This window comes from Triturus cristatus, chromosome 7 (assembly GCF_964204655.1).
Source record: "Triturus cristatus chromosome 7, aTriCri1.1, whole genome shotgun sequence".
NCBI classification, from domain to species: domain Eukaryota; kingdom Metazoa; phylum Chordata; class Amphibia; order Caudata; family Salamandridae; genus Triturus; species Triturus cristatus.
In genome coordinates, this window is record NC_140590.1 from 1,484,775,639 (window position 1) to 1,484,799,283 (window position 23,645).

The following is a 23,645-nucleotide window of genomic DNA, read 5'->3' on the forward strand; positions in this document are numbered from 1 at the left end:
AAACCATCGACCCCAGAACATCGATACATAATGGAGTAAATATGCAAGCGAGTATGGGGGAGATTCCTCTGAGGCACCCAAACTTTACAGTTATCCTTTGGGAGGAAAGACATCACAGCGGGCAGCGCAACTATTCTGAAGTCCCATCAGCGCCCTTGGCACATATGCCATTAATGTGGTGGTAGGCACCAAGATGGACGTTGACCAAAGAATGATATAGAATGTAGATCAGCGGCATTATTTAAATTTACCATTCCTAAACTGTGTAGTGATTGTGATTGCAAGATGTGATAAAAGAAATAATTTTCAGTAGCCTGGGAATCCGATTAGTAATAGCTATGTTGGAAGGATTTATATTAGTTAATATGAAAATAAGAGAATATGAAAGTTGTTTTATGATTTGTTTTTTTAGAAAAGCCTACCGTGATCTCTAAGACTAATATTAAGTTAATAAAAATCATGACAATAACATCATGTGTGCATGAAAAGAATACTCTGGAAAACTGGAGAAAAACAGGACACCAGCTTGAGGTATTAGATAAGAGAGGGGCAATGAATGTTATGAAGGAAGGGAACATTGACCAGAGTGAGACTTAAGTACATGAAGTGAAATCGGGTCAGGAACAAGTTAAGGTCTTCTTTGTAACAATCACCAAGGAGAGGCTTGAAGGAGATGATTTTAAAATATTATTTTTCTTTTTCTGCAGGTGTGTCCCATCATGAAAGAGCAAATTGAGAAATGGTCGAAGAATCTCAAACTGGAGCAATGTGAGTGTCTACTTCCTTCTTTAGCGCCGCCAAGGGTGTGGTCAGTGCTCTTTTGTGTAACCAAGTAACCGCGTTACCTATTGGAGAAAGAGTTTTGCAGTAACATATGCACCAGTGCTGACGCTTCCTGAATAAATGATAATATTCCCGGCAGTGTCATAATGAAATTTGAGCCCCCCGCAAAGTGCATGGCGGGGCCCCCTTTCTGACTTACTTGAGAGCTCTCAGGCCAGGGTACTGCCCTGCCCCCCACGAGCTCTGGCCACCCCCCCCCCCCACTGTACTGCGGGGGCGTTTGTTACTCCACTGGTTCCTGGGAAAAGTTTGACTTTGTTTCTCCATGGTAGAAAGAGTGAGGAGTTATTATAGACAGGCTGGGACAGCGAGTGCAGGGCTGACTGTGGAACAGCAGGAACTTCGCAGTTGCATTATGCTGACTCCTTACAAGGAGAGTGCTGCATGCTGTGAGTACTGGTTGTATGTGAGTGCGCTGCAGGCCAGGTGGGATCTGCTGTCTGTCTAAAAGTAAGACTGCAGCTGAGTTTGACATGATCAATGCATCAAAGTAGGAGTGCCTCAGGACCTAACGTGCTGCGCAGCAGTGATAGTGCAGCAGTTACAGTTATGGCGACACTACAACAGTGAGAGGGCTGCAGTTGTAATCATGATTGTACAATAAGGATTTTTAAGTCCAAGTGTCTAGTTCTTTTTTTTTTACTTCATGCTAGAAAAATATCGAACAATATTGACTACCACAATATTGTGAAAATATGTATTTATCGGTAAATATAGGCTTATTATTCTTAACTCCACACTTATATATACCTCGATGATATGTATATTATATAATCTATACACATATATTCATTGAAAAAAAAAAAGTTAAAGTAACGTTGAAATGATTTAAAAACTAATGCTTTAGTGCCAAACCAGCTCTTAAATTTCCCAGTTATAGCTCAGTGAGCTACCTCTTACTTGTGCCCCGCCATGCACTGCTTATTGACATCATATATGATATCACTCATGACATGTTAAATGACATCATTGATGACATCACTGATGACATTTGAAATGTCATCATTGATGACATCCATGACTGATAACATCACTGATGACATCATTCAAGCTACTGCTCCTCATATTACTCTATAAGCTATTGATCATTTCAGACAATACAGTAGGTAGGGAAGGGTACACATACGTATAAAGCATACAGTGACTGTATGTACATGTGTGCACCTGTGAAATATATATAGTGTAGTCCTAGTGACAAGTATGATTCAGCCCCTCCCTCCTGCCCTCCATGGTCCATTTTGCTGCCCCCCTCCGTAATGCCCTCCATGGTCTTTTGAGCTGCCCCTTCTACCTGCCCAGTGCACGGTTTGTCGTGCTGACACTGCCCCACCCACCTGCCCAGCCTGGCAAGTTGCTGTTGCTGTTCCTGTGCCTACCTTATCCCCCTTCTGTCCACTGTCCCTGTCCCTTCCCTCCTGCCCTCCATGGTTCATTGTGTTGCCCCTCCCCCAGGACCTCTATGGTCAGTTGTGCTGCCATTGCATCTCCTGTCTGACCTGTGTGGTATTTTGTGCTGCCACTCCTCCTGCAGCATGGTCTGTGTTGCTGCCACTCCCATCTGCCCTACGTGATCAGCGTGCTGCCTCTGCCCGTTGACCCCACCCACCTTCTCGCCGTTGTCTGTGTGGATGAGTAAAAAACACATCAAATTCTTCAGAGGAATAAACAATCCAGGAGCACTGCTTAACCACTTCCTGTGAAAACCCAATTACGGTGGGCAAAGCTGTGGAATTCTTCTCCTCACCATGCACTACCATCCTCCCTTTTTCAGCGCCATCGTTCAAAAACTTTGAACCTATGGATTCATTGGCAATCAAAAGAAAAGCTCCAGTAATCAAAATATCAAATTTACTACTGGAAGGATACCATGATGTCTTGATAGAGCAATGAAGGAGACATGACCAAAAATGGTGAACATAGCCTTCAGAGCAAACTAATAATAGCAATCGTCACCCCATTGCAAATACATGACACTAGCCCTACTTGGGCCAACAAACTAGCTACCAATCTCTAACCACTTTCACTGCACCAATATTTCATAAAAGTGGGTTTTAGATTAAGAGTACACATACTGAAATATTCCGCTGAACTGCGTGCCCATCTATCAATTTGAAGTCTGCTCATTGAGAAGAACATAATACTCCCTGATGAGCATCAGGGAGAACTTTACAAGAACACTGATGAAGGGCGAGAAGCTAGTTGGATACTCATTCAACTTTCTGGATCTTAAAAAACGATGGAACATGAAATCTTTCTATCCAATCTGAAAGAGCAAGTAGGGATATCCAGAAGTGCCCTGACTACACTTGCTTACTTTGGAACCACCAAGTAATCCATCCAGATAGCGTCATGCGCAGTGCCACACACACACTTACCCCACTCACCCTTTTCACTTTTGTTTAAAGGCTACACATGCTCTCAAGAGCAGGCACGTGGCAATATAAGGGGCACTTCCAAAACTATGACACTGACACTGAAATAAAGAGCTGAATCTAGAATGATGACTTTCCAGTACACGTCACCAGATACATAAAAAACCCTGATAAATAGATGGAAGAATGCTTCCTCTTCCTAATAGGGTAAAACTCAGACATATTGTTTTTGTGTGCGGGCATGCATACACCAGTACACTCCCACAGTACTCAGCCCAGGCATGTCAGTTTTAGGAACAATATGCTGATTCTGTGGACACATTTCTGATTGAGAATCTTGTTAATCTGTAGTCTAGACCTTCTTTGGGTTCTGTGTGTAACTTGTATTTCTCATGTCTCTTCTCAGTCCGGATGAACATAAACAAAAATGTTGGATTTGATTATACTCTTGTGAGTAATCCTGTCACCACAGAGAACGATTTGACCATCCCTCTAAAGGTAAATCTCTGCCCACAATCCCTATAGTATCATTTTCCAGGTATTGATCTCTAGTTGCTAGTGCTTACTGCTTGCTCATATACGTGCCATTATGTGTAATTCACAGGTAAAAGGAAAACTCAATACACCTATGTATACTGACCTTCAAAGTAATAGGCGAGATCTGTGTAGAATAAGATTTTTGTTCTCTATATTCTGTCATGCAACCATCCTAACCTTGCAAGCGCATAGATTATATATGTGCATAGGCTAAGAAAACTGGGAAGCCTTGATTTGTGTGCATACTGCATTCAAATATTGCAGATAGTATACAGGAAGCCAAGGCATGCAGATCCCACATGCACACTCACATTACATATACATTAAATGTTGTGCATCATGTTATGTCACATGTGCATGTTAGGATTTTTTTTCCAAAAAACAAGATGGCGCCAATACTTAGAATGAAAGTCTGTTTAACCTTGATTAACTTGAAAATTCATGTGATTCGAGTTCTTGCGGGTTGGTTCACTCAAAAAAGAATACTATCAGCATGATTTTAGGCAATGTTTCGCATCACTATCTTATTGTCAGACAAATTGTGAATTTGTTCTCATGCAAAATATGCATAATGTTAGTGAAAATGATGTGATATTATGCCTATTGCGCAAATGTACAGAGCCAGTATCTCGTATGAAAATTGAACATAAAAGCACATTTTGTATTAAAACGTTAAAGGAAATACTGGTTGGATGCCGATTCAAGCAAAAAATATCTCTCGGCTGCGGCAGACATGCCTTTTATATTTCCTCCATGGCACTTCTGCTCAAACTGATCTCAGTTTGGCAATATTTCATAAAATAATGTCATCATGAGAGTGAATATCAATAAATTGGTGGAATGATAAATAAGCATATTCCACAAGAACTTGGTTGAGTTACAAGAAAATCTCAAGCCTTATAAAATTGACTATGTACCAAAACACATTCATTTTGATTCTCTCTCCATAGGGTATGTTCTATGAAGTTAAAGCCCCTCAAGAAACTCCTTTTGCACCAGCATCTTTCTCCCTCGCAAGCCTGATTGACAACATGTTCTGTGTTGGGATCTCTGAATCTGTCTTTGGATCTGCAGCACACTCCTATTACAGATCTGGTTATTTCACTCTCAGCCTGGACCCTTTTGTGAGTCAAACCAAGGAGTGCACACATTTTTCATGATGTATCCACATTTCCTAACCTTTTACTTTGTTATTTACCACCTGGATTTGTCTTCTTTATCCTCAGCTATCTGCAGGGCTAGCCACAATGAACTCTACTACACTTGCAGAAATCTTTCCTGAGGTGAGTTATATTCGAGGCCAACTTTCATGCACCTGAAACAATTGCTGGGCATGGGATCTTGCAGTGAGTCCTTTAAAGCTGAGTGAGCTAGGGCACGCAGAACTCCCTAAATGAATTGTCTACCCATAAATTTACTTTGCATGGATCCTAATAGGACTAATTTGTGCATACGCTGCTTATACTGAAAATGTGGCTCATCACCAACCTCTACGGCTATCAATAAGTGTGTCTGTACTAAATTAAGTAATGCATAATTTCCAAATAAATTTGTATATTTCAGTGGCATGGTACTGACAGGATAATCAGCATGCCTGGAAGCAACTAAGAGCAGGGCTTAATTTCAGATGGTGTTTTCCGGTGCTCGGCACCTGCACTTAATTTCCGGCACTGGCACTTGGAACAGCTGCTCATGTAAAGATGAGCAGGAAAACAGTTATTTAATAATTCAATACATGTTTAAAACAACTACTACCGGACACCCAAACCATTTTTAAAGCTTGGTGGCCTTGAACATTCTGAATTCTCACATTCGTAGCAGTGTGATGGTTAGTAGTTGTGTAAGTTCTTTTATTGGCAGTACTGGCACTGGTACAAACTGTGGTGACCTCATCATGAAGGCCCCGGCACTTATTTGTTTACAAATTAAGCACTGGCAAGGAAGGTTTTGGCGTCCACATACCTTAAGGGCACAGAAAGCCATGACCTTCCTGATGGTTCATTTTACTTTCTCACAATGTTGTAAAGAGTGATATACAATCAATCACATTACTAAAGCCATATGCTTTTATCTAATAAAACCAGCAAATAATCCAACACTGTTAGCACAAATCTCCCTGAGCTAACAAAACTCTTTCTGTTCTACAAGCTCTCCTTGCTTTCGAGGATCTTTACCTCTCTCTGGAACAGGACAATTGCTGAGGATTATATGTTTCCAATAAATTAACTATTTTATGTATAATATATGGATATACTTACTTGAGTATCTCCTCATCAATCATTAGCTATATACCTCCTTACCTGGTACACCCACAATCATAGCCTACACAACAAGATAATGGACGGAGTGCTGAAACTTTTCGACCACTCACCCCTAGTCAAGAGATCTGGGTTTAATCCATCGTTCTTTTGCACACTATTTCACCCCAGTTTGGACCCACCCATATGCAAATCAGTCTTGACCCTGCTCCCTATGGGAACAGTCCAGCCTGAACTGCCAAGCCAAGTCCTCCCTGGACAGGAAACAAGCATCCTGGGACCAGTTTCATGGTTTCACCCCTCATCAGCCAGGCTAGCTTAAATCCAGTGGCACAGTGAGCAGGTGAGCCACATATGGCCATACCCCAAATCATAGTCATGAGTTTGCCAACAAAACATAAAGCACCACAATTCTGGGTAATTGGTGATCGCTGAACTGTACAAACACCATGTAGCTGAACAGAAACTGTCGCCTCAGTCCTGTGGACAAACACTATTAAGTGGACTATTGCACCAGCTCTGACTATACCAATATGAAGCACAGTCAAGTCACCCAGTGATATACCTCGATACTGCTACTAATTCTACACTATTAGCACTCTTTCTGCTACTGCTAATACTGACTACTACTACTGTTTCCACTACTACTACCTTACTACTACTGCTAATACTTCTACTCCTTCCCCTCCTACTGTTACTACTACTAATACTTACTACTACTATTGCTTCTACTGTTCTACCACAACTACTTATGCTATTCCTAGTACTTTCACTACTTTACTGCTACAGCTACTACTAATAATACTCTTTCTACTGCTACTAATATCACTACTCACTGCTACTACTATTTCTCTACAACTACCTTACTACATCTAACACTTCTACTTCTCCCCGTCTGCTGTTACTAATACTTACTAATGCTACTACTGCTGGAACTATTTTGCCCCAACTACTCCTGCTGTGCCTACTAGTACTGGCTTCCATTTTACTGCTACAACTAGTGCTATGAGTACTACTTGTACTACTACTACTAATGCGTCTATCACTACTACAGAACATATTCGTAATTAAACATTAAAGTGACCTTCATTCTTTACTTTCAATTGTATGAAACATTTTGAAAACTCAAGTATCCTGAAAAACAAAACTACTGCCAATGGGAATTTCGTTACTTAGAAAACATGAATAACACATGGGTTACTAAAGCACAAATCCTGATGGAATCAGACACATTTTTAGAGCTTTGATCAGAACACAAAGTGTGACTTTTAGATTGGTGGGAGAAGCATATGTTCTTTGTAGATGTATAATATGGCAAAATGTTATAGGTGCTGTATTAAAAAGCTTTGAAACTCATCTCAAATGTATATAAGCACCTAAGTTACACCTCGGTTTGCAAATACATAAACTACAAGTGCAAATCCAATTAAAATGTTCACCAGTGTAAATGTATAGTTGTAAATGGATTCACTCACATAGATATTTTCACCACTGGTGTTTTGTGGGCCTTTCTGGAATGGGACACTTACCAAAGTAGGAAAGAAGACTCCGACTTGTAAGTCAGTGACAGTTCACACACACCTGCCAGGCACATTCCCACTTGAAAATGAGGATAATGCTTGTAGAGCTCAGGAACAAGTCTGTTTCAGGGTGGAAATGGGAGGGAGCACTGCAAAACTGGAGACAGTGTGTGTAAAAAGGGGTTTTCTGAGGGCAACTGTATTTTCACAGTGTAGAAGCGAGAGAAAAAAGTTTAAAAGTGCAATTGCACATTTCCATACCCTCTCCGCGTGCAGAAATGCATGTCTGTGTCTTTGCGCGTGTGACTCAGTCCTAATGGTATACTGCAACAGGTCGATGCAGCTTCCCAGGAGCTCTTCTTGATTTCATAGTGAGACCCAAGTTGCAAGTTTACCCAAAACATGAACATAAGCCTACGTGAGAAACTTTCCAAATTGCATTTTGAATCTGTCGCACCCTCACTATCACCATCAGAATAACAACCCCTATCATGACAGATGATTGGCGCTTGTATACCCTAATAAAGGTTTCCCTACCCTAATAAATTGCTGTAGTTGCCATGTTCTAAGACATTATGTCTGCTCTTTTGTGGTTTCCGACAATGTCTTCAGCCCTTATCTAGATCTTGGCTGAGGCACCATCTCGGCTCAGGTCAAATCCTCAACGTCGCGTCCCCACTCTACTGCCCATGCTGACGCCAGTAATTTCCATTGCTAAAAAGGGCGGCCAGGCTTTGGCAGGGGAACAGCAAGGTGGTGGCATACAAAGGCGTAGCGATGGAGGTACCATCATTCTAATGTCCTTGTAGTACCTGCCAGTCCTGCAAGGTCAGCTGGTGGAACCTGTCCCTGCTGGAACCCAGGCAGGAAGCCCTCGCATTTCCATCACACTCCTGTGTTTGCACAGCATTGTGGGAAGAGGACCGAAGACTCCCCGGCCAGGCACCTCAAGCCCTTACCTAGGGTGTATAAGTATCCCACACATGCGGAGAATCGGGTGATTCCCTCACGGGTACCACATCCACCGTATGAGTAGGTGATGGGAGTCCACCTTTCTAGGCCTCAGTGGATCCACGGATATTTCCTTAGCCCTGGAGTGGGGGCAGCCACGGCTCGTGCGGGTAAGAGCGGTGGGGCCGTGTGAGGGTATTTCGATGGACAATGACGAGGGAAAATTATTTATTTAATTTTCCCTCCTCATCGTCCATCGAAAACCCCCCATATGGCCCCATCGCTCTTACCTGGATGGGCCGCGGCTGAGTGGGGGATGGTAGAGGGCTTGTACCATGCTAGGACTGTCTCACACACTGCCACACCACTACAGCCCTCCATTCCCCAAGGCCCTGGGAATATCAGACAGTGAGCACTACCATCCAGTTCTTACATGATAGGTGTTTGAGGGGCACAGGCGAGGATATCATCATTTGATATGATTGGATATATTTCTGCCTCCGCCTGATTCCATCTATCAATTGCCATCTGGGAAGCAGGTGGCAGAAGGTTGTCAGATGGAATTCGCTGCCCGCTTTCATTAAATTTTTAGGCATCAGTGCTGTGATAACCTTTATTCATATCACATTTCATATTAAATAAACTTAAGGCTTAAAAGAAATAAAAACCAACTTCAGGAAAACATATATTAAAAATAAGGAATACATTAACCACATTTCTTACCCCCTTTTACAATGTAATAAAAAAACTACAATCTCCCAAATACTTTGAAGCTACTTTAAAAGTTAGATGACGTAAGCAGATCCAATCCCATTAAAATTACTTTTCTAAGGGGGGATACTAATTTGGACCTTTCTTGAGAACTGTTGTACCACACGTAAAAAGACCGTAATGAGTGCACTTTTTTTATGACCCATCACTAGGTTTCAAATCAGCAGCACCAATTGACAGGGACGATACAAGCCACGAGCGCGCCACTAGTCACCCTGAAGCCTGACAACCTGACTGTAGAAATCGGGTTCTGTGTAGAGATCTACGCCCAGCTGCCAAACTCTGTCAGTAAACTGCTTGTCAAACAGAACATGGTGAGTTGATAACTGCATGGGTTGAGTGTGTTGGAGAAAATTGGCGTTTTCAATGAGACAGGTGTACATTGTATCTGGTGATGCTGTGGATTCAGAGAGGTCCCATGGACACAGATGACATCCATTACTTCTTCACAATGAATTAACTTTAAACAACTGACTGGGGCCAGATGTACAACCCTTACAATTTGCGAGAAGCAAATTGCGTCGTTTTGCGACTTGCAATTTGCGACAAGCAAAATGTAATTTACTACAGTGTTTGAGACACTATTTGCGATACATAACAAGGGTCGCAAATTGCATGCCTCATTAATATTCATGCGGCAGGTGCAATTTGCTACCCCATTGGGAATGGCTAGCACTCCCAGGGATGGCGGCCTCCTGGGGTCAGCAGACCACCATGTCTGTGACTGCTTTTTAAATAAAGCTGTTTTTTTTAATGCAGCCCGTTTGCCTTAAAAAAAATTGGATCAATTTTAATTTTTTAAGAGCAGGCAGTACACTGCCTGCCCTTAAAAATATTTTCGCATGCATTCACAAAGTGAAAGGGGTCTCCTGGGAGTGGCTTACCACCTACTTGAAGTAAGTGGTAAAATGCAAGTGTTTTGCAACCACAATTGTGGTAGCAAAACAATTGTACATTGAAGTGCCAGTCATTATTAGGACTTGGCACGCATGGCGTGGTTGGGATCAAGCTTATTCAATACATTTCTTGTTTCAAATTTACTTTTTTTAGGTGAGGTGGCTGCATTTGGGGTTTTGGCGAATATGTTGTACTATTGCTGTGCTGTATGGTATTTGCTTTATTGCTTTCTATTTGTGAGCTTGCTCATTGGTCTACGATTGTTCTTTTGATATTACAACACAATGTTGCATGGCCCCAAGGATTCCGGTATAACAATGTGTTCTGTTTCCCTATAGATTGCCAGCATCAGTGGAAAACTCTCCCTCTCAGACCGGACATCCTCTGACACAGAGCTAAATCTCACTGGCACACTGGCACTTAACAGGTGACATTGATTGTCTAATCATTCAAATATTGTTGCTGTCTTTCAATCGCATCCATGAAGTTAGTTGACATCATCTTGTTCTACCACTGAAAAATTAGTTGGGACACATGGTTAATTTCATTTTTTATTTTTTTGTCCTTTTCAAAAGAGTTTAGCTTTTAAATGCAAAATGCCTTTCAGTTTCCGTTATTTCACCACTATCGAGCTGTCTTAGGCCATAACAGCTACGGGAGTAACTCTGATTTGTTAGAAGCAACACCATTTTGAGGAAGTTCAAAGTGATGGAAATGTATTAGTATTTTTCAGGGGTCTCTCTGGGACACAAATCTGGAGCCTGAACAGGGCCTAAACTGTGTGGGGCACCTCAGTGCTAACCAGTCAGCAATCGGGGAGATGCCAAATATGTCCAGGCGTAAACGTCTCCCCACAACCTCTACAACGGCAGGCATGAAACCAGGGAACTCCACTGTGCCACGCCTCAATCGCGTATTCTGAATGACGGAACTTAGTGAAAACATTACTTTAAGGCCCCTTTTGGCTTCTCACCTGGTGACGGTAAGGTGGGAGGGAACCAATGGATTCAGGGACAGCTCCACTTGCAACGTGGCTGAGAGGGATATGCCTGGGGAGCCCTGAACCGGAGACTAGCCTGGGGGGGATTGGGCAATCCCCCAACGCACACTGCTCCACTCCCCGCTTGAAGCTTCAAATGTGGGGAGCACACAAAAACTGTGCAGCACCCCACTTGGAAGTGCCGGGCCTTGCCCAGGACTGAGGCGCCCCCTGTGACCACCTATGGGATGAGAACGACATAGGGGAAATTGGTACGCCGGGCACTTTTGTACAGACCTCTTGCAAACCAATTCTAGTGGATCTTTGGACATGGGAGGGTGATATGCACCCTTTCGTGCCACCATTAAGGGAAGGTCTAATTTGCATAACTCCTAATGCACAGCACTTAGCCGTCACACAGGAATGAGAAACATCTGCATATGTCAAATAAACTCCTAATGCTTCCCAGAGAGAGAGGGAGCCTAGTCTGACCCAACCTCCTGGAGTAGTACTGGATGGCCCACCATCGGTTCACTTAAGTATGGACGGTGAGGGAAAGAGAGACTAGTTCCATATGGATCAGTCGGTCACATGCCACCCACAATGGGGCCTCACGTGGCCCACCCCAAAACGGCCTACTCGGCCACACCAAAGAGAACAGCCTTGGATGAATGAGACTGCCTGGCTTCATGACTTTCCTGTCCCAAAACACATCAGTAGACCAAAACCTTGACTTTACGGTGGCCAATGAACCTAGATCATTTATTAGCTGGACAGAGAGCGACTGATGCACGATACGGCTCAGTGAAAACATTTGAACAGTGTAAGCAAGAGTGCTCTGTCCCTGAAAACGCCAGACTCCAATACTGCCAACTTCACTACTGGGCCCTATTTACGACCAATGCACAAGGGACAACACTGAAATTGACACCCTTTGAGGATCTAACAAACTCCTTTTCCATCTCCAAAGGGTTAATCTTAAGGACATACAAGGTGATACAGGCTTTAAAACCTGAGACCACTCACCCCTACAAAGTCAAATGTAGGTCATTGAGTCCTAGGACTGGAACAAGATCTGGCACGACATACCCTAAGCTCTAAGGAATATTCCCAGAGAGAATATGCCTATAAAATCATGTTCCACTGGTAACTTACACCAACCCACCTCTACAAAAAATTTCCCACAGCGTCAACTCTTTGTTGAAGATGTGGGAAGGCAGTGGGATTGTCCCTACACACCTGGTGGGAATGTGCACTCATTCAGATGTTCTGAAAGGATATCCACGGCCATGACAAAGGCTGACTAGGTTAAGCAATCCCGGCACAGCCGCTCACAAACCTCTTAGGAATATTACCCTCCACCATGAAACATAAACAGTGCTGATAAGATACTCATTCAACACATAACGGGCAGGCAAACAACTTATCAAACTCAGTTGCAAAAAGAAAGACCCACTGTCAGAAGCCCTCTGGTTCTACAAAGTGTTCAAAATGGAAAGGATCACCCACACACTCACATACCCCCACTAAACATTTGCACGCATTTAGCAACCCCTAATACATGGCGAGACTAGACTTTGTGTTCTCCCTTGTTATTCTTACAACTATTAATATCACATCTTCTATGGGCAGCGACCACCCGCTCAGTGATATCTATTGTATGTTTCCTCTCATTGCTCATGGTCTATTGCTGTATTAGCCTGGAAAGCTTATTTTTCTCACTTGCTGTTCATGTGCTACGGAAAGCCAATATACAGATTTATACAACAGAGAAAGATATTCTAAAAGCTTGATTTAAACAGTTTATGGAGTTAATTGCTTGCAATAACATATAGATATATATGTATTTATTTATTTATTTATTTATTCTTATCACTTTAATACAGTAGGGCCCAGTGGATGGCAGACAATTTCCTGTGTATATAATATATCATATAAACAAGTTAGTAAAAAATATTATGATGTAAAATACAACAGAAAATACAATAGGGACCATGAAATATATTGTAGGAAATCATAGAAAATTCATGCATACAGGGTGTGAGCCATACAAATATAGGATCAGCTGAAGAAAAAGAGATGCTCTCAGTTACCTCTGTCATCCCTAAATTTATCTTGTCCTCCAGAGGTGGGTAAGCCAGTATCTTGACCTTCCCCTGGGACAGAGGGATATTTTATTTCTGCTGTGGCTACTTGCCTTCCTGCTCTTGGAACTACATTTGTCACAAAGCTTGATGTGTTGGAAGCTGTGGAGTCCAGGGAAAGAGGACTAGGCACCCTGCTGAAAAAAGCTCCTTAAAGCTCTGACTGCTTTTAGACTATGCCAACCTGTAGACATTGGCTCACCCTTGTCACACTGTTTGCTATGTTTTCATAAGGTAACCAGACTGAAGAATCCTTGAAGATTTGTGAACTCCAAATTCTGAAAATAATTAACTGTGGAATACCTCGGGGGTGCGGTGCCGCGAAAGTGATTCCTGAGAGCAGCTGCAACGTACCAGGCTGAAATACCGGCTGTACAGGTCCTTACATCGACAGCTGACGTGAAGCCGGTGGGCTACTGGCCACTGCGGTGCTGGTCTTGGAGGTCTCGGCAGAGAGAGGTGGCTGCAGAGCCCTGACGCTGCAGGGAAGCTGCTGCTAGGGTCGGGGGCAGAGTCAGCACAAGTCGAGGCTTCCTGCAATCCTCAGGGCAGTGTTTAGAGACCAGTCTCCCTCTGTGGGAGATCAGAGGAGGAGGGAGCCAGGTGAGATAGTGAGTTATACCAAGGAGGTGCGAGTAAAAAGTTCCTATCCCCTTCATATGGAGAAAGGTGTTTTTAAAGAAGGTTGAGGTCGGTGATAAACCCTCCAGGTACACCTTGAGAACCAGGAACTTCGGGGGTTAAGGCTGGCTTTTTTCCAGTTTCTCTAACATCTGACCCCTTTTGGGCGCAATGCAGGAAATAAAGGACACGGCCAAAGGAAGGCGAGGTCGGCAAAGTGGAGGGAGTCTCCAAAGTAGGAGAACAGGCAAATCCTCATTAAAAAACGCAGGGGAAAGGAATAAAAAGGGAACTATTATACCTACTAAAATAACACCCTCGCTTAAATCCTTTTTTCACGTTAGACCTAGTATGCAGAGGGGAAGTTCGGGGGAAACGACTCCTAAAACAAAGGAGCAGAGGCACTTAATATGGATCTTAATGTGCTGAAAGTGGCACAAGCAGAGCCCCACACCAAATGAACCCGAAACTGATTCCGTAATAGCTCAAAAGGAGACAGCTAGAATTCCCACCAGCAATAAGTTTGAAGCTCTGGCAGCGATGGGCACACCAGAAGAGTCAGAAGGGTCTAAAAATATACATATTAGGACGGACAAGAATGTCGAAAGAGGAGAAGGGACTCCGGGGAATGCAGATGACTCACTGGCAAGTATTCTAATGGGGCTGAAGAATGAAATCAAGAATCGTATCGAAGTACTGGAAGCTAATCAGGTCAGCATACAAACTTCCTCCTCTGAGCTAACACAAAAACTAGATGAGGTTACCCTCTGGACTAAGATTTTGGAAGAAGAGGTAGGTACAGTAAAACAAGATGCGCCAAAAAATGCCTCTGAAATCTCTAAGTTAGCCAAGCAAAATCAAAGCCTATGGGACGATCTTGAGAGATTGGAAAACCATTCCTGAAGGAATAATTTAAGATTTTTGAACATCCCAGAAGCTGAGGTGGGCTCGGACATGAAGATCTTTATAATTAATATACTCCGGAGCACCGTCTTGAAGGATAACAAAGATATAAACCTTGAGCAATAAATTCAAAGACCACAGAGAGAGCCCTTCTGTCGTAACCCCCAAGAGGTTAAACCCAGGAAGATTTTGGTGAATTTCCTCTCTTATACCATCAAAGAGGAAATCTTCAGTGGGACCCTAAGAAACGGACCGTATTCAGTCAATGGTTATTCGGTAGCAATCAGGTTAGATATAAGTAAATCTACGGAACAGAGGCAATGAGAGTTAGGAAACAAGATGGAGGAGCTATGGAAGCTTGGGGCCAAGGTCCAATTAAAATTCCCCGCAATGCTACGCATAATGTGGGATAACCAAATGCATAACTATCGCTCAGTAGGAGATGTAGAGAAACTAATTGACACAATAAAAGGAAGCAAGAATCGGCTAAGTGTCAGGAGTCTGTGTTAATGCAAAATTGGCTTGTTTAAAGCGCGGCAGTATGTTCTTTCTTATATCTCATTGTTTATTGAGTTTCCCCGAATGGGGTGGGGTGGTGGAGGGGGGAAAGGTGCACGGGTGGGGAGGTGTGGGGTAAAAATAAAAAAAAGTCCTTGTTATCACTTAGTCAGGAATGTTTTTGTGAGTCAGTGATGAAGCAGGAGGTGGGAATTAGAGGGGAGGTATGATGGCCAACATAAATATTCTTATATGGAATGTGAATGGTCAGTGCTGAGGTATCTGGAAGAAAGCCAGGCACATATTAAAGGTGTTACAGCAGACACATCTGGTAGCAAGCAAGAGTAAAGAAATATTTCGTAGATATGGCTGGGTCCAGAATTTTCTAGTCTCTGACCAAGCACAATGTTGTAAGGGGGTCACAATTGTAATAAGGATGTGTGGATTGATCGAGCTTAATTTCTTGAGCACGGATAGCTCTGGTAGATGGGTCGTAGACGGTATGAAATGGGCAGACTGTGAATTTATTTGTTTCGGCTTATATGGCCCCAATGAGTTCCACCCACAGTACATTGTAGATTTGTAGCTAAGATTAGTTGACACTTCGGTCCCAGTGATCGTGGGGGGGGGAGATTTTAATATTTTGTTGGATCCTGTTCTGGATCGCTCCACAAGAAGGGATAATGCCCCGGTACCTAGAACGAGACGTGCCCTGAAAAACATGATGTAGGATCTAGGGTTATTGGACGTTTGGAGACATCTGAGAGGACCGTTGGGAGGCTATACCTACCATAGCAAAAATATCACCACTATTTTAGATTGGATTACATTTTGGTTGAAAGATGCTTAGTGGCCAACATTAAAAAGATCGTACACCATCCAGCTCACATTTCGGATCACTCAGCTGTCACTATGACACTACAGGGTCCAGGAACAAAGCCCAATATTAGGTGGACACTGAAGTGTGCTCTTCTCTTAGATGAGGAGGTGGTGCTTGCTTTAAAAAAGTCCACATCAGAGTACTTTTTGGTTAACAAAGACACCACCACCCCTGGAGTAGAGTGGGATGCTTTTAAAGCACACACATGTGGGGTTTTAAAAAGTCTCGGATGCTCTAAAGCATGAGAAGAGAGGGCAGAATTACCAGCTATGGAAAGAGAAGTGGGTATCTTTGAGGCCTCTTAACAATCTGTAAGTGAGGGGGAGGATAGGGAGAGGTGACAAGAAGACTAGAAGAGGCACAATTAAACTACAAAATCAAATTGTATCTAAGGTGTAAGGCAAGGTGGCAGGCAGGAAATATGAGGCAGTTTAAATGTGGGAAAAAAAACAGGGGCATTATTGGCTTGGAAGGCTAGGGTTGAAAGAACCAGGAATACGATTAATGAGCTGAGGGGACCTTTGGGTGAGGTGTTCGATAATTGGGAAGGAATGCAGAATCGTGTGGTCTCACTCTATTCTCAGCTTTACAGTGAAGATATCGTTCCTGAATCCCGACGGCTTAAATGTTGGTTGGAGATGATTGGTCTACCTGTACTGACGAGTGAAGGGAAAGAGAGTATGGAAGCACAAATTACTCAGGAAGAGATCAGGGGGGCCATGAAGAGAATTAGGAATGGGAAGGGTGCTGGGTTTGATGCCATCCCCTTAGATGTCTATAAATTACTAATAGAGGAAGTTCTCCCAGTTTGGGAGAACTTGTTTAATTTGGTCTACATGGGGAAGGCGCGGGTCCCGGAATCATGGAAAGAAGCTACCATGGTCCTGATCCTAAAACCAGCTAAAAATCCTAGGAAGCCAGACCCGTATTGCCTGATATGCGTGCTGAATGATGACTATAAGATCTTTGTCAGCATTTTGGCAGGGAGGTTGGCTAAAGTGGCTCCCCTGTGCATACATCTCGATCAAAAAGGATTTATTCCTGGGAGGCCGATCCATGAACTGAGCCATCAATTAATTGGTAGTATCGACCTGGTTACATCAAGGTTGCTCCCCTTGGTGGTAGTTACATTGGATGCCGCCAATACTTTTGATCGTCTGCTGGGCCTATTTATGGGAAGTCTTGGGGTTTGGCCCATGCTTTATTACAAAACTGAAAACCTTATATGAACGTACAACAGCCAGGATTCTTCTTAATGGCTCCCTCACTAAAAGTTTCTCGATTTCCAGGGGAACGCAGCAGGGTTGCCCTACCTCAACATTGTTGTTCGATATTTATATTGAACCATTCGCCCAGATGCTGTCTCAGGATGATCAGGTTACTGCTTTCAGCCCAGGCACATATAAAAATAAAATTGCATTATATGCGGACGATCTTGTAATTTTCACTGCAGACCCAGTTTTAGCTATTCCCAGGGTGGAAGCTTTAGTGAAAAAGTTTGGGGCACTATCCGGTTACTTGGTAAACAACGCGAAAACAGGGATAATGTTTTGGAATGTCCCAGATTGGAAGGGAAATGTTCAGGGCGAGCTTAGATACCTTGGAATTAGTATCATCATATCACTAGAAGAAATTCCCCAGCTTAATCTGGAGAGGATAGCAAAAGAAATTGACAAATCACTCGCTAGGTGGAAGAATCTCCCCTTGACCCTGTATGGGAGAGTGAATTTAATTAAAATGGTGATATTGCCTAAATTGACATATCTTTTTTATTGAATCTGTGAGAAGTTGGCCTGGCATATGCTGGTCACTAGTTATAGTGGCCACCTTGCACCAGTCCAATTAGACTCTTATGGTAGATAAGTTTAAAAACATTTTTTAAAGAAAGCTATCCTAGTGGTAGCTGTGGAGAGCAGCCTTCAGGCTAAATCTCAGAGAAATGTAAAGCAGCTTGTTTTACCTTATAATCTCTTGAATTACCAAATAAAAGGACACCACACAGGTATATATATCAAATATATATGTATTTATTACTAGACACACTCTACTAATCTCCTTATGAGATTAGAAGCCAGGTACACATTCAAATGTCAACGTTTCACAATAAATTAAGCACAAATATGGATGGAGCACTAGGGGCGTACCAGACCATATACTAAAAAAATGGTATAAGAATGTCGACTTGCAAAATGACAAGGCCTAGGGCCTGGAGAATCGCTGGGGCTTCACTACTGCAGTGTTAGCAGGTAAGTAACAGGCCCACGGGAGACGCGTGCAGTGTGTGAACACAGCCGCGGGTTCCTTATTGATTACAATGGTGCAAGTCGCGGTTTGATTTTTAAAGTTTTAGGGTACTTTGAGGAAGTCTACAAGCAAGCCACTTACAAGGTGAGTACTTCGAGGGCCAACACACACTAGGGCACTGGAGTGCACGAGTTACCTCGCCCAGGGAAGCCGGGTGCATAGGTGTCTTTTGGTGTTGGGTCGCATCGCTGTTTTCTATGGAAACCAAAGAAGACTTGCTGCTTGCGTCGACTGAAGAAGTGTCCGGTGGAATCCAAGGGTGGATTCAAGATGCAGAAGACCTGAAAATTGAAGGGACAGTGTTCAAAGTCACTTGCCAGTGACCGGTGGCCAGGAAGATGGATGACCACAGATGTCGGGTGATTTCTGGTCATCAATGGTGTTTTGACTCTTTGCTAACGAGGTCCGTGAAGAATCGACGATGACCAGCAGCTGGATTCAGAGTAAACCACAAAGTCTGCAGCTGATGGCGGTGTCGGCAACCGGATTAGAGCCAACAAGCCTTGGCAACTGCAAGTCTTGTGTAGACTGAAGAAAGTCGATGGTGCAGACCAGCAAGGTCTGAGGGACTCACCCAGCAAGGGTAAGTGAGGGCAGGCCTGGAGCAACCAGAGGAGCCCTTTGAGTTGATAGGAAAGTCTTCGGGGGACTCACTAGCCAACGGGCAAGCGATTGCAAAGATGCCTCTTCAGGAAATGCTTCACAGGAGCCCACAGTCACTCAGGACAGGGTAGGCCTCTGATCTTTGCTGCAAAACCTGCTGGAGGGTTGTGCCATAAATGGTCCAAAGCACAAGTTCGTAGAATGTCGTGAAGGGATTGCACTTGACAATAGTACATAGTCCCCAGGTATTGCTGTTCCTCATCACTCATGGGGTCCACTCACCACGGCTCTGCTGGGGATTCACAATGGCCATGGAGAAGTCAGGAAATCCACTTCCAGGGCTGCTGGGACTTCGAACTCCGGCGGGAGCGGGAAAGTTTGCAACCGGTAATTAAGATTTTTGTTGCCTGCCAAGCAGGGGAGTCACTCCTTGACTCCAAGGGAGATTCTTCTGTCTTCCAAAGGCAGTGGAATGTCGAAGGGCCAGGATTCTTCTTTGTAGAGGGCCGTCCAGGGTTATCTGCTTTGCAATGGCAATGCTTGCTATCTTATAGTGAAGATAGGGGAGGGACTAGCTCTATGACCACTCAGGGTCAGGGTAGGGGGTGGTTACACCCACTTCCCTTTGTCCAGTTTCACGCCAGATCAGGGACAGGTAGCCCCTGAACCGGTTTGAGCTGGCATATGCACAGAGGAGCCTACTGCTCCCCCAGTGCAGGACTTCAAAGCACTCTAGGAGTGCACCCACCCAGCTTCAATACACTAAATCCTGTCTGGAAGGTGGTGACACCTCCATGTGACAGGATGCCTTTTGTTGGGTCTCCTCCACTGCGAGTTTCAGTCAGCAGCAGGAGGGCAGCCCCGTGTCTGTGCTGGTGGCATCCATTTTGTGATGCCAGGGCTCTATAGGATTTCTATTGTTTTACATGTCGTCCCCTCTAGAAGGGTGGGATCATGCTACCACATCATGGACTGATGTGGGGGTATGATTCCAAGTTGTTTGACACCAAACACGACATGTTTTGATGCAGTCATTCTAAAGATAGTATTTTAATGCACTTAAGAATATTTGGTTTAACTGCATCCACAAACAGCCATAGAGAATAGACTCTGGTAGCTGCAGAAGGGCCCTGCTCACGCAGAGGCACCCCCTCACATTGTAGACCACGCACCCTGCCCTCAGGATTGATAGGGCCTGCCATAGGGGTGGCTGATAGGTTTATATGTGTGTGTATGGTGAGCTATAGGAACCTATATCTCTGTGAGGAGTGCTAACATTACCTCACACAGGCTGCAGTAGCAGGCCTGTGGTGTCAGATTGAGAATGCTTCCCAGGGGTGGCATAATACATGCTGCAGCCCCTGGTAGGCCTGTGAAGTGCCTATGCCCTAGGTACCTAAGGTACCATATAATAGGGGCTCATAAGGTACCACAGTATCCAATCACTAGTGCATCTAATATGCACACCAAGTTGTTTAGAGAGAACAGAGAGGCTATGGCCCTGATTAGCAGGGACCCAGCCAGACTATAGCCAGAAACCAGTGTATACATCATAAAAGACGTGGGGGCAACATAGGTGCAGATCCTACTCTCCTACACAACCCCCCCACCAAACGCAGTGACATTAAACTAACCTTGACCAGTTGAGTCTTCATATTCTAAGTGGAAATGCCTTGAGAGTCCATCTGCATTGGCATGTTGGGTCCCAGGTCTATGTTCCACTGTATAGTCCATCCCCTGTAGGGAAATGGACCACCTGAGCAGTTTAGGATTTTCACCTTTCATCTGTTTGAGCAATAGGAGGGGCTTGTGGTCAGTCTGAACAATGAAGTGAGTGCCAAACAAGTATGGCCTCAGCTTCTTCAGGGCCCACACCACAGCAAAGGCCTCCCTCTCCATAGCTGACCAACGTTTCTCTCTGGGGTCAGCCTTCTGCTTATGAACGCTACTGGCTGGTCTTGACCTTCATCATTAAGTTGAGACAGTACAGCTCCCGTACCCAGCTCTGAAGCATCTGTTTGAACAATGAACTTCTTTTTGTAATCTGGACTCTGCAAGATGGGGGCAGTGCACATTGCCTGCTTGAGGTCATCAAATGCCTTTTGAAAGCTAGCTGTCCACTGAACCTATTTTGGCATTTTCTTAGAGGTCAGATCATTTAAGGGGGTCACTATAGATCCATATCCCTTAACAAACCTCCTATAGTACCCAGTCAGGCCTAAAAAGGCTCTAACCTGTGTCTGGGTTGTTGGAGCTACCCATTCCATTATGGTTTGGATTTTGCTCTGCAATGGTTGAACCTGGCCTCCACCTACAAGGTGGCACAGGCATACAACCTGACTCTGCCTTATCTGGCACTTAGTGGCCTTGATAGTGAGGCCTGCTTTTTGCAGGGCCTCCAGAACATTTCTGAGGTGGACCAGGTGATCCTGCCAGGTGGAACTAAAGACAGCAATATCATCAAGATAAGCTGAGCAATAGGTTTCCATACCAGTCACAACTTTATTCACCAACCTCTGAAAAGTGGCAGGTGCATTCTTCAAACCAAAGGGCATTACCACAAAGTGATAGTGCCCACCAGGGGTTGAAAATGCTGTTTTGGCCTTGGCATCATCAGCTAACTTGATTTGCCAGTAACCAGCTGTTAGGTCAAATGTACAAAGATACTTGGCTGAGGCCAAAGTGTCTATAAGTTCATCTGCCCTGGGAATTGGATAGGCATCAGCCTCTGTGTTGAGGCCTCTGTAGTCAACACAAAACCTAATTTCTTTCTTACCACCCTGGGTATGAGGTTTTGGCACAAGGACTATCTGAAGGCTCAATAACACCTGTTTCCAACATTTTCTGGACTTCAGTCCTGATACAATCCCTGACATGGTCAGGTTGCCCCTATATTTTACTCTTTACAGGCAGACTGTCTCCAGTGTCCACCTCATGGGTGCACCAGGAAGTCTGACTTGGGGTCAGGCTAAACATATGTCTAAACTGTTGCAGAACTTGTCTGCATTCAGTTTGCTGATGCTCAGTGAGGCTGCTTGCCAAAGCAACACCATCAACTGACCCATCATCAGGGTTCGGTGAGAGCAGGTCAGGGAGAGTGTCACTCTCCTCCTCCTGGTCCTCATCAGTTGCCATGAGCAAGCCCATGTCAGCCCTGTCCACATATGGCTTAAGTCTGTTGACATGGAGCACCCTAAGGGGGCTCCTGGGAGCTCCAAGATCCACCACGTAGGTGACTTCCCCCTTTTTCTCAACAATTGTATGGGGGCCACTCCATTTGTCCTGGAGAGCTGCTGGGGCCACAGGTTCCAACACCCACACTTTCTGGCCTGGCTGATAAACAGTCAGGACAGCCTTTTGGTCATGCCAAGCTTTTTGTAATTCTTGGCTAGCCTCAAGGTTTTTAGTTGCCTTCTTCATGTACTCTGCCATCCGGAAGCGAACACCAAGTACATAGTCCATCATTTCCTGTTTGGGAGGTTTGATAGGTAACTCCCATCCCTCCTTCACCGAACATAATGGTCCTCTAACAGGGTGCCCAAACAGAAGTTCAAAAGGGCTGTAGCCAACCCCCTTCTGTGGAACCTCCCTGTATGCAAACAGAAGGCAGGGAAGTAAAAGGTCCCATTTTCGCCTAAGCTTTTCTGGGAGGCCTTTAATCATTCCCTTTAGGGTTTTGTTGAATCTCTCAACTAACCCATTGCATTGTGGGTGATAGGGAGTAGTGAATTTGTAGTTGACACCACACTCCTTCCACATTGCTTTTAGATATCCTGACATAAAGTTTGTCCTCTGTCAGATATGACCTCCTTAGGGAAACCCACTCTGGAGAAGACTCCAATGAGGGCTCTTGCTACCACAGGAGCTGTGGTAGTCCTTAGGGGTATAGCTTCTGGATACCTGGTGGCATGATCCACTACCACCAGTATTAATCTGTGCCCAGATGCAGTTGGAGGGTCAAGGGGACCAACAATGTCAATCCCTACCCTTTCAAAGGGAACCCCCACCACAGGTAGCGGTATCAGGGGGGCCTTTGTTGTGCCACATGACTTGCCACTGGCTTGGCAAGTGTCACAGGAGCGACAAAACTCCTTAGTGTCCTCAGACATGTGTGTCCAATGAAAATGAGGGACAAGCCTGTCCCAGGTCTTGTTTTGGCCCAAGTGTCCTGCCAATGGTATGTCACGTGCTAGGGTCAAGAGGAACCCCCTAAACTTCTGAGGTATTACCAACCTCCAGGGGTAGGATCTCTAGCCTCAGAATATAGGAGCCCCTCATCCCAATAAACTTTATGGGACCCACTAGCACTCCCAGCAACCTCAGCAGCAGCTTGCTGTCTGAGGGTTTCAAGAGAGGGGCAGCACTGTTGCTCCTTACTCAGATCTTCCCTGGAAGGCCCTTCTGCCCCCAAGAACTCAACCTGATCAGGCTCAAGTCCCTCTGGGGTAGTTCCTTCTTCAGGATATGCTTCTCCTCCCTCAGGAGGGGAATCTGAGATCTGAGACAGAGGGGAAGGCACAGCCTTAGCCCTACTGCTCCTCCTCTTGGGTAGCATCTGGTCCAT

General features: G+C 44.4%; 1 protein-coding gene across 1 annotated transcript in view; it reads left to right on the top strand.

Annotated features, from left to right (window-relative positions):
* Window positions 1-23,645, top strand: part of LOC146812226 (BPI fold-containing family C protein-like) — a 98,696-nt gene that overhangs the window by 44,561 nt on the left and 30,490 nt on the right. Inside the window, exons 7-12 of the mRNA XM_085619256.1 lie at window positions 708-768; window positions 3,622-3,713; window positions 4,703-4,876; window positions 4,979-5,035; window positions 9,405-9,566; window positions 10,488-10,576. Of these exons, the coding sequence (XP_085475382.1) occupies window positions 708-768; window positions 3,622-3,713; window positions 4,703-4,876; window positions 4,979-5,035; window positions 9,405-9,566; window positions 10,488-10,576 (635 nt within the window). The remainder of the gene's footprint in view (window positions 1-707; window positions 769-3,621; window positions 3,714-4,702; window positions 4,877-4,978; window positions 5,036-9,404; window positions 9,567-10,487; window positions 10,577-23,645) is intronic.